The 15,092-nt window shown below is 43.9% G+C and overlaps 1 protein-coding gene across 3 annotated transcripts in view; it reads right to left on the reverse strand.

The window, feature by feature from the left end:
* Positions 1 to 646: 646 nt before the first annotated feature.
* Positions 647 to 15,092, reverse strand: part of KCNJ15 (potassium inwardly rectifying channel subfamily J member 15) — a 45,095-nt gene continuing 30,649 nt past the window's right edge. For 2 of the 3 annotated variants that reach the window (XM_048866850.2, XM_048866841.2), the window contains exon 2: positions 647 to 6,282. In XM_048866850.2, the coding sequence (XP_048722807.2) occupies positions 5,139 to 6,266 (1,128 nt within the window). In that variant the 5' untranslated portion in view covers positions 6,267 to 6,282 and the 3' untranslated portion in view covers positions 647 to 5,138. Of the gene's footprint in view, positions 6,283 to 12,024; positions 12,605 to 13,536; positions 13,617 to 15,092 lie in introns of those variants that run through there. The other variant, XR_012670152.1, reaches the window with a different exon arrangement.

A 15,092-nucleotide genomic window follows, 5' to 3' on the forward strand; every position in this document is an offset into this window, starting at 1 on the left:
GATCTCTGTGAAAATAGCTCTCCCTTTTCTTGCCATAAATAGCAAGGTTAGCAGTTTAGCAGGCATTGCATACTTTATTCCAGTTTGTGGATTTTCATATTTAGTCTGAGTCATTTCTTAATCTGGAGCACTGCAACGGGTACATTTTCACACACAATTTTACAAGTTTATTGGATTAAAGGATAAGCAACAATCGCCTAACTTGAAAATTATTGTTTGACCACAGCTGTTAAGTGAAATCTTACTCTTCTCAGTGATTTAAGGGTATATCATCTTAGCAGAGGAAAGTAAGTGAGTTGTGACCCTATCTGAAATCAAACAATTCGATCCTTAACATGTACAGTACAGGAGGAGAGACTTTGGAATGGAACAACGGGAGGCTAACACTTTGTAGTAGAAAAGCTATGCACAAATATTGAAAATATACACGGTCCTTTAAAGCTCCCGGTCTAAGTCTCCTCTACAGGACACTAGATTTAATGGAGTACAGAATCAGGCCCATAGTATTTTGTTTATGAAAATATTCATCTGAGGTTGGTGTATCTGCTCCAAACTTCTAGCAGATACTTACGTCTATATACAGCACTTAGCTCCTATCAATTCTAATGATGTCAGACACATTGTTCAGGCTGATAATCAAAGAAGGTAAAATTGAATTAATTTAATACAGCTCATGCAATCTGTTGAGATGTGCAATAATCATCAAAAAGTTTATTATTAAAAATATATATACAATATATACAAAATACAGTTGCTGTACTACTTGTGGATTACATGGTTTGGTTTCTGTTTATTATGTGGTGACTCAGAACAGGACAATTCTGAGTAGCCTCCCCTGACAGACTATATAAAGCACTGGAAATGTTTCAAAAGTTTTTCCAAGCCAGGTGGGTACAGGATGTTCAGCAGAAATCTTCTCCATTAAGAAGACCCAGAACTGGTAATCTAATATTTTCATAGAATAGGCTGATGGCTGACCAGCCTAGTAAGAGCATAACGTTCCATTATTCATGTAATAACATACATAAGTGTGACAGATAAATAGTTATATTCCAGCCAGGCAGAATTTTAATATCAAATATGCAAGTGCTACAGTCTACACAATGCCTTCTTTTGTGCTGCTTTACATTATGGATCAGGCACAATCGATGCATAGTCATCATACCTGTTTTGAATTGAGAGCAGGCTGTCATAGGAAGTGTTCTCACTGGAGCTGGGCAAATACTACCAAATGTAACGGTGGAGATTTGTTCGAATATAAAATCATGAATTCACTTCAGTGCTCACGACCCGTTTTATTTGTCTATACAAATATGAGAGCCATTTTTGCAAGAAGTTTTGCATTTGTTTAGAAAGCAAAGGCCTCCCAAGTAGAACGGGGGAGGGGAGAATTTCAGTGAATAGTAAATTTGCCCCAGAATGCGTGTTGAGGGGCACTGAAACTATTCACAAATGCAAAATTACTTGGCTGAATTTGATGAATAGGTTTGGCTGAAAGGACCCTGAAAAAATATTCATTTTTTTTAAACTAACCCTTTTGACATTTTGTTTCAAAACAACATTTGCAGAATGAAATGACAGTCTAAATATTTTGTTCAATCCAAACACAATGTTTTCTGTTTTGTTTTGATTCAGTGAGCATTCACTTTCAGTTTGAAACTAATCAACTTTTTTTTTCCAGATTTTTCGGTTTAGAGACTGAACCAAAAAATCAATTATTCACTTAACTCTACTCACAAATACTTGTGCAAATGCATTTGCACAGTGCTATACACTAAGGGTGGGATCCACGAAGGGACTTAGGCTTTGTAAAACTGAGCATCATGGTGCCTAACTTTTAGATGCTTAGAAAAAATCACAGGAACAACGAAGCTGAGTTAGGTGCCTAGGCTCCCTATACAATGAATGGAGAGAGACAGGCACTTTACAATGGAATCCACAAAAGCCACCAGTGTTAGGCAGGGAGCCGCCTAAGCTGGGCAATGGGAGACACCGATCAGAGGAGTGTGTGCTAAGCACGTCTCCTCTCTCGGAGACAGGCATCTAGCTCTACGCAGCAATTCACAAACAGGAACCCACCCTTTGGGGTCAGGCAGCTTAGGTGGCTAAGGCATTTCTTGCAGGAATGAGTTAGGTACCTGCCTCCACACAAAATGGCTGGAGGAGGAGGTAGTGGTGGTGCCACCCACCTTATAACCTTTAACCCAGTGGTTAGAGCCCTCACCTGGGATGTGGGAGATCTAGGTTTAATTCCTCCCTCTCTTCCAGAGGGGGGAAACAATTTGAACAGGGATCTCCCACCTCTTAGGAGGGTGCTCTAAGCATGAGATATGGGATATTCTGACGTGGGGCTTCTGCTGTTGAAGCTGTTCCACTGGGATAAATAATGAAAGAGTGATCAGAGCAGGAGGACTGACTCCCCGTTCTCCCACACCCCAGAAGCGTGCCCTAACCACCAGGCTATGGAGTCGTTCTTTCTCTCTAGCCCAAGGACTTTTTCACTGTAGATAAATCATTAAATAGTTATTGGGCTAGAGAGACCAATGGAACCCGATCCAGTAGACATGCTCTGAGGCTGCCTGTCATATTGGGCCCTGCACATGAGGTAGGCAACTGAATGCCTATCCTCTCCCAGTTTGTGATTCACTCTGGGGCGTAGGTGAGGAATAGACATCCAGATTCCAGACACCTAAGGTGAGGCAATGGTGTTTGTGCTCAGAGGCAGTAACATAGGCACCTAAGGAACTTCTACCCTGAAAACTTTGGTGCCAAGCAAGTTTAGCACCTTCAGGGCTTGGCAGGAGTTTTGTGGATCAGAATGGAGCAAAAACTGGGATTTTGGCACCTAACCCTGAGACTTAGGTGCCTAAGTCCGGGGTTTAGGCACTTAAGTACCTTTTGGATCCCACTATAAGTGTTCGAGGCCATCTCAAAATCTCTTTAAGTTCTTTTTTCCTGTCTCTAAGATACCCAGGGAAGTAGCGGAAGGTAGCCCATGTGACTTGAGTCACTTAACATCATGAAAAACTAGTAATGAGGAGCTGAAGACATTGATGAAGCAAATAGTTCATAAACAGCCCATAAGCTGAAATTTCTTCATATTTGTTCATGGGTTGTACAGTTTCAAATCCTTAACACATTTTCAAAATCAAAGTCTACTCAAAGCTAATTAATGAGCAGGAGAAAAGAGGGCTAACTTTCTACTATTATTTGGTACAAGTAGATTAACAGAGTTTAAGGACAGACTGGACTATTATAATCATCTAGTCTGACCTCCTGTGTAATACAGGCCACGGCATTGCACCCAGTGATATCTGCATCTAGCCTAGTGACTTGTAGTTCAGCTAGAGCATATCCTTTAGGGTTTGCACAGCTCTAATTCTGGTCAAGTGCAAGTGAGCTAACATTTTTCTTGGCATAAAATCATAGAAATGTAGGGCTGGAAGGGAACTCGAAAATGATTTACCTTAATGGCAGAACCCAGTGCTTCCCAGACCTAGGCCCAGCCTGCATACATGACACACCCAAAGCTCACACTCAGGTAAACAGGCACTTATCTATGTACCAGGTTTGCCAGATCAGGGCCTCTGGAGTTCACTACTGCCACTGGCAAAAGCACACCTGGGGCTGAAAGGAAACTCATTTCTAAATTGTATCGGACAGCTGTTCTTCGTGCAGAAGTATGTTTCCCATTCACCACTGGTTTCTCCCAATTCCCTGTCTAGTTAAAGTGAGTCAATCTGTAAGCTTTGCTTTTGCTATATGTAAATGAATATGCCAAGCATATCCTAACTACCACACCCTCTGACTGCACCACAAAGAAATCAGCAATTGTTCAAATTACATTCCTTTATTAATAGAGTGGTTTAATAGACCGAAACTGAAATGGATCAAAGGAATGTTTGTCCATTAAAGTGGGCAGAAACAGTAAATATTGGCTACAGATGTCATCAAGATTTCATTTAACAAAAATTAAATATGGCCCATGGCAAAACAAGCAACCTTCAGAAATGTATTGTTAGGCTGCTAGTAGAAATGATTTACACTTTATGAAAACAAAAAGTCTTGGCAAAGCCAGTTTTAACTCAGTTAATTACTGTTTTGATTCAGTGTTAACTGCCCTCAGCTCTCTCCCTAGATATTATATACAAGCCTGCCATTAACATGGTAAAAAAACAAATGAGTGTTCAAGAAACTAATGGTCCCTAATGGAGCTGAGAAAACCCTTTTAACAAAGCCCAGCGGGCTATTAGTGTACAAGTCATTTTCTCTCTCTCAGGATAAAAGAATGTGTTTACCAGCTATAGGTTTCAGAGTAGCAGCCGTGTTAGTCTGTATCCACAAAAACAACAGGAGGACTTGTGGCACCTTAGAGACTAACCAATTTATTTGAGCATAAGCTTTCGTGAGCTACAGCCCACTTCATCGGCTCTCCTCTGGGATATAAGAAGTTCTGCTTTAGCAGACGGCACTAGTGGATTCTACTGTGGCATTCAAGCGGACAACCAGTTCAAAATCTCCCCACTGTACTTTCCACTGCATACATCCAATGAAGTGAGCTGTAGCTCAGGAAAGCTTATGCTCAAATAAATTTGTTAGTCTCTAAGGTGCCACAAGTACTCCTGTTCTTTTTACCAGCTATAGTATGTCTGCATTGATTGAACCACACTTCTCTCACATTAACTTAGTTAAGACCACTTAAAGAAAATAAAGCACTGGTTTGAAAATAAACATTTTAAAGGAGCCTGTTTCCTTCTGGAAGCACTTGTGTGCTAGCTTTGAGATCCCACTGTTATAATTAAACCATGGCAAATACCTATGTGAAGAAATCTTCTCATGGTATCGAAGGCCACTTACCAAATGGAAAGTAGTATGTCTGATCTGACAGTTGGTACAAGGCAGATTCTCAAAATAAATCCAACTCTGTTAAATCATTATGATAAACAAAGAAATCCCACCTAATTAAAACAAATACTCAATTAACAACTTGACTTGACAAAAGGACAGGTTTACTCTATACCAAGGTACTTGCTTAAGAGGTCTCTGATGCATTTTCTTAAGAGCCATACAGTATATAATGTATGCTTTTGTTTCAGTTTGTAAATAGGCATTACTAATGTTAAAGTTTGCTCATACAATCAAACATTGCTTTGCTGTAACAACATTGTTCTCAGTCCTCTCTCTCTTTCATCTTCCTGTCTGTATCTCTCTTCTAGTTTCTGTTTTTCAGAGTCCATGCTATAAAAAGTAGTGTCTACACTTCTTCTGATTTGCTCAAACTGACTAAAATCAGCAACATATTTACCATTTTGAGAGAGAGAAACCACAGGTACAAACTCATAACCCCAATGGATCTCCTCTGGGATATAAGAAGTTCTGCTTTGGCAGACGGCACTAGTGGATTCTACTGTGGCATTCAAGAGGACAACCAGTTCAAAATCCTTTTCTTTTAGGTTTTGGGGTGTGAGATCTCTTAAAGGGCTACCTTCATCCAATATATGATAAAAGGTTAAAGGTAAAATGAGAAAAGGACTTTCTGAAGAGGAGTCAACATGGAATTTGACACTGGCTTGGTTGAGCAGGATTCTCTCCCCTTCTTTGGTTTCATAGGTTTGAAGAAGCTTCCCAGACAGCTGACACTGAATCAGAAGGCTCTTCCTCATATTTGCCACTCTGATCACAAGGCAAAGCTCTCCATTGTGTTTGGTAATTACAGCACAATGACTGAACTTAATAGTCTCAGCCCGTTTTTTGGGTCTTGCAATTTTGGCCAAGAAGGTACCAGTGATAAAGATCTCAATCAAAGTTGTGATGACCAGCTGAGCAACCAGGAGGAATATGGCATGAGGGCACTCCTCTGTGATGAAACGGAAGCCATAACCAATAGTTGTCTGTGACTCCAAAGAAAAGAGAAATGCCCCCGTTAGTGAGTTTACTTCCTTGACACAAGGCATATGTTTGGGGGGGAAAGGATCCCTTTCTAAATCTCCATGAAGAAATGCAATGGCATAATAGATAACTCCAAAGAGGAACCAGGTCATCACAAAAGTAGCAGCAAACAGGGTAAGTTTGTATCTCCACTTCATGTCTATAACCGTTGTCCACAAATCTTGAAGGTAAAGCAGGTATATACCATCTACTTTGTCAATTCTCACATTGCTGTGACCATTTTTGGACATCACTCGGGGTCTGTGTGTCTTGAGGTCAGCACTGATGATACTGTTAATGAGTGGGGCACTCGATGTATTGATTTGAGTGGTGCCCATTTTCAGTTCCTCAGTTCTAAGAAGAGAAAAAAAGAATTTAGTTATTTAACAAAGTCAAAGTACACGAGCCTTAAAAATCATGTGAAAAACACAGAAGGACAGAAGGTACACAATCATGACCGCATTACAGATGTATAGTAAAGGAATGCCCCTGGAACAAAAAGCTACCATCATATAGTGTCTGATATTAAAGCTAGTTGACTTTTTTTTTTTTTAAAGTAATACCTTGACTGTAGTGACTGCCATATAAGGAGAAATGGACTATCTTTTGGTAGCTTGGAAAAGAAATTTGACCAAGCTAAAATCCTATGTTAGGACTGTATTTTTTTAAAAAGGCATGAGGTAAAATTCTTCTCATATATTGTCGAGAAAGCAGGAGAGACTTGTTTTGACTACTACATTTATTCCCACTCATGCACTCAGGAGAGGGATTTCATTAAAATTAAACACATTTTGATGCTTGATTTAGAATGCCGGACTACCTTTGTCTCGCAAAACAACACAGTCAAAATAAGCAAATCAAATTTTGTTCATGGCTAATTAACTTCCATAAGTGATTTAATCAATCATTTCTAGCTCTTCCCTAAACATAGAACTAAGCTACAGGGAAACAGCATAGTCCTGTGAACACATAAAGGAGAGTTTTGGAAAGAAATATTTGCACCTGAAAACTCTTCAAGGCTCTTTGTAACATATAGCACTCCAATTTCAAACAGTCAGTGGAAAACAGGAGGCAATTCACAAATTCAGCATTCTAGCATTAGGCCCTGACCTGTGTAAACACAGGACTCAATGGAGCACAAGACTCAAAAAGTTTGTTTACTGTGAACCAAGTTCAGTGCAGATGGAGATTAAGTGGGAGTACATTCAGGACGGAACAAAGCCCACAAAGTGCAGGAGAAGGTTGCCTGTGCCAGTTTGATGAGGCAAATAAAGAAACACTGCTTCCAGGACAAGACAGTGGTTGCGTAGTGCAAGGACAGGGGATGTTACAGTAGCAGTTTCCAATAACAAAACTTCCTGCTCTAAAAAAAGCCCCCATGCATCCTTTGTGCTTTTGGCAGTTCGTACAACAAACATCAGTTTGTTCCATTGTTTTGCTTAAAAAGAAGCTTTAATAAGTGTTTCTTTTTTATGAACCACAGGAAAAAAAGTTCTCCCTTGTAACTACTTAAAAGAAACTTGCAGGAAACTCAAGACCTATTTGTGGGGGGGAGGGGTGCCTGCCCCGGACAACAACATAATTGTTCAGTGTTGTAACTTTCCTGTTATGTCAATAAAAGCGAGTTTTGTTTACTAAATACACTGATAACCACATTACAGGTTTTTCAGGGGGAAAGTAATTGCAATTTTATTTGTATTGTCACACTGTAATTCATTCAGATTTTGTATTAATCGTTAAAGCTCATTTTAGGCTCAGTTCTAAATGATGATGATCCCAGCAGGAGACCTTTTATGGGACAATCAAACCACCACACAGACTGGGCAGCATGTCCAGATAAACAGAAAAAAAGAAGAAAAAAAAATACCAAGTGATCTTAAAAAGAACTACAGGAGGAAGCAGAAAAAGCAAAACAAAACACAGCAGCATATGAGCAACTGCTATTTAGACAAGCCCAGAACTCAAATGGTGCTGCCAGAGAAAATACAGCTTATGTAAGTATATGCAACATGCAATGCAAAACTCATGAGGAAAAAATTCATGCCATACAGTCAAGAAGCTCCATTGCCCTCATCAAGCATTACCATGATAAGATATTGATATAAAAAGTGCCTAAAATCTGTCCTGATATCAATCCTATCTCCTCTAATGCTCACTTCTCCGTAGTCTCTGCTTCCATTCATGAGAAGTGATGGGTTACAATCAGTTCTCTGCCACAAGTAGCTTTAATCTTCTGAAGGCCAAATTGTACCTGGACTTTGAGGCCATGCAGCGGAGTAAGGGCTAGCCCACTCCCCTGTGCAGCCTACCAGCATTGCTGCTTTGTGTGCAGGGGGCAGAGCAGGCTCCCCAGAGCTGCTACCTCCTCCCAGTTGTGCAGTTGTGTGAGGCGTGGGTGGAGAGAGCCAAGGACCTGCTCTCTCCCCTCAGTGCACCAGTCAGTGGAGTTGAGCTGTGGGGGGATGGCGAATGATGGGCCTGTGAGGTGGGAAGGTCCCAGAGCTCGGGCATCTACACCGCAATTAAACAGCCCCTTTGCCTAAGCCCCGGGAGCCCAGTGTAAACATACCCTAATGGGCTATAGCAAAACAGTCTCCTCCAAGACAGCAGGGAGGAGCCAGGGAAGAAACTGTGATTCTAAGGCGTGATTCTTTCTCAGGGTTGCTCGGAGCAGGGAACAGTTACAACTTGTGCTGCCTCTTCCGAAGACACCAGATTTCAGTTCAGCTGTAAGTGACCTACAGAATGTTCCAAGTAACCTCCCATTCACCCTTTCACTCAAGCGACCTGACGCTCTGTTCCTGACATCCCCAGCCTTTTCTCCGCTTCTGTGGTGGGGACTTACTGATCTGTAGATTGCTGGATCTCCCTTAGCTTATATACGCATGATAATAGCTTCATTCTGGTCTTTGCTAGGCTCCTCTCTTGATTTTTTTTCTATATTATCTCAAGGCTCTCAGCTCTTCAGATACTTCCTTTGGTATTCTGGAATGGATCCCATCTGATCCTGGACTTTTTTCTGACTTCCTGCATTTTCCCTGTTACATCATCTATTCCTGCACAAGTTTGAATTCCTTTATTATATTTATTCCTCTCATGGGAAATTCATGTTGGTTTTTTCTTACTGTAAAAGTACTTTGCTTGGTGTCATCCTTGCTGCATGACAGAGGCATTGCAATACTGTACAAGACCAGCAGCCCATCTAATCCAGTGTCAGATTCTTCAGAGGAATGAACCCTTTAGTAACTAGTTATGGGATAACCTGCACCCAAGGTAAATTTTCTCCAAACCCAAATAGTTAGAGATTGGCTTATACCCTGAAGCTTGAGGGGTTTTATCCCTTCCAAAGCTCCTGGTTTTAAAAATGGTTTCTATTTTAACAGGATAGTCTTGTTACTCACATAAATATCTAATCCCTTTTTGAACCTGCTAAACTCCTGGCCTCTGTGATATCTCGTGGCAATGAGTTCCACAGGCTCACAGTGAGCTGTCTGGATAAGCATTTCATTTTTGTATTTGCCACTTTCCAATGTCATTGAATGTCCCCTTGTTCTTGTGGAGATTAGAGAGAAAGACTGAACAGAAGATGCCAATCAACCTTCCCTAAATCATTCATTATTTCATATATTTTTATCTGATCCCCTCTTAGTCAGTTCCTCTCTAAGGTTAACAATCCCAATCTTTTCAATCTCTCTTCATATGAGAGCTTTTCCATGTCCTTAATAGTTTTCATCACTGGTCTCTGAACCTCCTCTAATTCGGAAATAGCCTTTCTGAGATGGGGTAACCTGTACAGTATCCCATATGAGGGCAAGTCATTGAGTTATACAATGTCATTATAATATTTTCCTTAATATTCTCCATCTCATTCTGTATGCATTTTATAAACAGGCACCTTAAAATATTTCTACAGGGGGACTTCCTTACATCTGGAAGTTTTTAGTTCTGTCTTGATTCCCTGCCCAGCTTTTATTCTACTTCTTTTCCTTTTAATTTTTTCCTGAATCAGCAAACATTCCTAAAACAACAAATTTACATTTTTCAAAGAAACATTCCCAATAACAATGACATTTGCTAGTTGTAAGGGAGCAAACTAGTTGATTTATACTGAAGTGAAAACTATCAGGTTACTTAGCCAAAATACCTTGTTAAAAAAGAAACCAAACCCGCCCCAACTCTAACCTTTGAATTAATTGATAGCTTAAAGAAACAGTAGCATAATAAGGGCAAGGAAGGAGTAGTCTCAGATTTATTTTGTACTGTAATGCCCAACAGTTAGCCCCTCCAGATTTCTGGTCAGAACTTTGTAACCACCAAAAAAGAGATTCCCCACCAGACTGTGTACTGGTAAAGGACTTTAGTACACACAAGATCAAGAAAGCTTAGGGTATGTCTACACTACGAAATTAGGTCGATTTTATAGAAGTTGATTTTTAGAAATCAATTTTATACAGTCGATTATGTATGTCCCCACTAAGCACATTAAGTCGGAGGACTGTGTCCTCAATACCATGGCTAGCTATCCCACAGTTCCCTCAGTCTCTGCTGCCCATTGGAATTCTGGGTTAAGCTCCCAATGCCTGATGGGGCAAAAACATTGTCGCAGGTGGTTTTGGGTATATGTCATCAGTCGCCCCTCCCTCTGTGAAAGCAACAGCAGACAATTGTTTCGTGCCTTTTTTCCTAGGTTACCTGTGCAGATGCCATAGCACAACAAGCGTGGAGCCCGCTCAGCTCACCGCTGCTGTTGTGAGCATTGTAAACACCTCACGCATTATCCTGGAGTATATGTGCAGAACTGGGCTAAGAGACGCCAGCATGAGGACAATTGTGAGGAGGACATGGACACAGACATTCCTGAAAGCATGGGATGTGGCAGTTGGGACATCATGGTGGCAGTGGGGCTGGTTGATACAGTGGAACGCTGATTCTGGGTCCGGCAAACAAGCACAGACTGGTGGGACCGCATAGTGCGGCAAGTATGGGATGATTCACAGTGGCTGCAAAACTTTCACATGTGTAAGTCCTCTTTCCTTGAACTTTGTGAGTTGCTTTTCCCTGACCTTGGACTTTATGAGTTGCTTTTCCCTGCCCTGAAGCGCAGGAATACGAAGATGAGAGCAGCCCTGAAACTTGAGAAGCGAGTGGCAATAGCCCTGTGGAAGCTTGCAACACCTGACTGCTACCGGTCAGTTGGGAATCAATTTGGAGTGGGCAAGTCTCCTGTGGGGACTGCTGTGATCCAAGTAGCCAATGCAATCAATGACTTTCTGCTATCAAGGGTAGTGACTCTGGGGAATATGCATGTCATAGTGGATGGCTTTGCTGCAATGGGTTTCCCTAACTGTGGTGGGGCAATAGACGGAATGCACATCCCTATCTTGGCACCAGACCACCTTGCCAAGCAGTACGTAAACCGCTAGGGCTGCTTCTCAATGGTGCTGCAAGCACTGGTAGATCACAAGGGACATTTCACCGACATCAACGTAGGATGTCCAGGAAAGGTGTATGACGCTCGCATCTTTAGGAACTCCAGGCTGTTCGAGCAGTTGCAAGAAGGGATTTACTTCCCAGACCAGAAAATTACTGTTGGCGATGTTGAAATGCCAATAGTTATCCTTTGGGACTCAGCTTACCCCTAGCTCCCATGGCTCATGAAGCCATACACAGGCAGCCTGGACAGTAGTAAGGAGCAGTTCAACTGTAGGCTGAGCACGTGCAGAATGGTGGTAGAATGTGCCTTTGGACGTTTAAAAGCTCGCTGGCGCTGTTTGCTGACTAGGTCAGACCTCAGCGCAACCAATATTCCCATGGTTATTGATGCTTGCTATGTCCTCCACAATATCTGTGAGAATAAGGGGAAAACGTTTATGGCGGAGTGGGAGGTTGAGGCAAATTGCCTGGTGGCCCATTTTGAGCAGCCAGACACCAGGGCGATTAGAAGAGCATAGCTAGGTGCGCTGCACATCAGAGAGGCTTTGAAAACCAGTTTCATGACTGGCCAGGCTTCAGTGTGACAGTTGTTGATTTTAATTCCCTGTAAGCCAACCACCCTCCCCCCTTCGATCATAGCTGGCAAAGGAAATAAAGTAACTATTGTTTTGAAACCAAGCATTCTTTCTTTATTAATTAAAAAAAGGTGAGATAACTGACAAGGTAGCCCAGGTTGGGTGGGGTGCGGGAGGAGGGAAGAACAAAGCCACATTGCTTATTGTAGACACACTACAAATCAAAACTGTTCAAATGACAGCCTTCTGTTGCTTGGGCATCCTCTGGAGTGGAGTGGCTGGGTGCCCGGAGCCTCCCTCTCCCTGCGTTCTTGGGCATCTGGGTGAGGAGGATATGGAACTTGGGGAGGAGGGCAGGTGGTTATACAATGGATGCAGTGGGGGTCTGTGCTCTTGTTGGCTTTCCTGCAGCTCCAACAGATGCTTCATCATATCCCGTTTGCTCCCCCATTAGCCTCAGCATCGCCTCCTGCCTCTGCTCTTCGCACTGACTTAATGCTTTTACGGCCTCTGCCACTGAATGCCTCCATACATTCAGCTGCACCCTATCAGTGCGGGAGGACTGCATGAGCTTGGAAAATATGTCATTGCGAGTGCGTTTTTTTCGCCTTCTAATCGGTGATAACCTCAGGGACGGAGATGATGGGGAAGCATAGAAACATTTGCACCTGGGTGGAGATAAAAAGGGAGAGTAAAATGTAAGATGATACATTTCTGAGAACAAAAGGGAGACTCTTTCACAGCGAATCAAGCAATCTGCAGCAGATAGCACATGTGCTTTAGGTACAAGGTCGCATTTTCCCCTTTATATTGAGCACCTGCCGGTATGGTGACACATTGCACATGGTTGGGCAACAGAATTCGGTTTCCAGGCAGCCATGGTAAGCTAAAGGGTACACAGGGTTGGCTTCCTACGCCTTCATAACATGTGGGAATGGTTTCAAACTGCAGCGCCCTCCTTTCCCATAGCAAGCAATGCTGGCTGGATTTCACATTTAAAAGGGGGGGCTGCAGTTTTCGGGTGGATGTGCAGCACACACCTCCCCCCAACCCTACCGTGTGGCTGTTCTCTGGGATAATCCCTTCACCCCTCCCCCCACCACGTGGCTATTCTCCAGGATGATCCCTTTTAGCCAAGCGCAAACAACCCAGCATGAACGGGGTCCTTTTACTGTTCCCTTACAAAAATTCCCCTATTTCAACCAGGTTACCATGAATGATATCACTCTCCTGAGCCTGACACAGAAAGATAAAGACCAAATGTTGCTTGAATGCAACCAAAACCCAGAACCATTCGCTGCCATGCTTTGTGCTGCAGTGATTCCAGACTACTTGGTACTGGCTTGGCGTGGTAAAGTGTCCTACCGTGGAGGACGAAATAAGGCAGCCCTCCCCAGAAACCTTCTGCAAAGGCTTTAAGGGTACCTCCAGGAGAGCTTCATGGAGACGTCCCTGGAGGATTCCCACTCCATCCCCAGACACGTTAACAGACTTTCCCAGTAGCTGTACTGGCCGCGAATGCGTCCCAATTCTTCAGGGCAAATCAAACATTAAACACTAGTTTCTATACCCCGTACTGTAGTTACAAATGTGTACTCACCAGAGCTGTCTTCTCTGGCTTCAGGGTCGGGGATCCCGCTTTGGGAGGGTTTTGGCTCCAGGGTCATGAAAAGGTCCTGGCTGCTGGGGAGAACAGATTCACCGCTTGCGTGCTGCACATTCTCCTCCTCCTCCTCGTCCTCATCCACAAAATCCTCCTCCGTGTTGCGTGAGACTCCCCCCTTGCAGGTGTCCACCGGACACCTACTCCTCTCGCCGGGGAGGCATACCAAAGTCGATTTTAAGAGCCCTTTAGGTTGATGGAACGGGGTTGCTCGTGTAGACGCATTCATTATAAAATTGACCTAACGCGGCTACATTCAACCTAACCCCGTAGTGTAGACCAGGACTTAGAGTTATGTATCAAACCACTGACAATCAGTATCTTGATGTTAACACTGACGCCAAGGGCCACATTATCAAAGAGCTGAGACCCACTTGCATACACACAAAAATGTCCTCACCGTGCAACTAGATATGCTTGTTTAGGATCTGCTTGGGCCTACACAGATCGATTAAAGAAGTACAAAAGCATTATTTGATCAAATGGCCTCAAATGCCTCCTTTCTTATCCATCAGATATGCTTTGCCAATGGAGCCTCCCCCACCCTCCTCTTGAATATAAATGGCTAAAACTTACATTGCTCTTTTAGCCATTGTAAGCTACCAGCATTTGAAAAAAAGAAAACAAACCTTTTTCATCTTGAGATCTTTGGCAGGTCACACATAGGGTTGCCTGGTGTCCGGTTTTTGACTGGAATGCCCGGTTGAAAAGGGACCCTGGCAACTCTGGTTGGCACTGCCAACTGAGCCATTAAAAATCTGTTCGGCGGCACAGTGGGGGCCCGGGGCTAAGGCAGGCTCCCTACCTGCCCTGGCTCCTCATTGCTCCTGGAAGTGGCTGCCAGGTCACTGCAGCCCCTAGGCGCTGGGTCAGACAGTGACTGGGAGGCTCCATGTGCTGCCCCTGCCCCAACTGCTGGCTCCGCAGCTCCAATTGGCTGGGAACTGCAACCAATTTGAGCTGGGAGTGGGCAGCACCTGCAGGCACAAAGGCACCGTGCACACCTGTCTGGCCACCCGTGCGCCTAGAGGCCGCAGGGATCTGGCGGCCGCTTCCTCGGAGCCAAGGTAAGTGATGCCGGGACCCCGTAGCCCCGCCCACACCCCAAACCCCTCATCCCCAGCCCCACCCCAGAGCCTGGTGCCCCCTTCTGCACCCAATCTCCTCATCCCTGGCCCCACCCTCAGCCAGAGCCCTCACCCCCCCACACACATACCCCAACTCCCTGCCCCAGCCCGGAGTCCCCTCCCACACCCCAAACCCCTCATTCCCGGCCCCACCCCAGAGCCTACACCCCGCCAGCTGGAGCCCATGCCCCCTCCCAAACTCCAAACCCCTTGGCCCCATCCTGGAGCCCCTTCCTTCACCCCAAACTCCTCATCCCCAGCCCCACTCAAAAGCCTGCACTCCCAGCCCAGAGTCCATACTCCCTTCCGCACCCCAACCCCCTGTCCCAGCCTGGTGAAAGTGAATGAGGGTGGGGGAGAGCAAGT

Source organism: Caretta caretta, chromosome 1 (assembly GCF_965140235.1).
Source record: "Caretta caretta isolate rCarCar2 chromosome 1, rCarCar1.hap1, whole genome shotgun sequence".
NCBI lineage: Eukaryota > Metazoa > Chordata > Testudines > Cheloniidae > Caretta > Caretta caretta.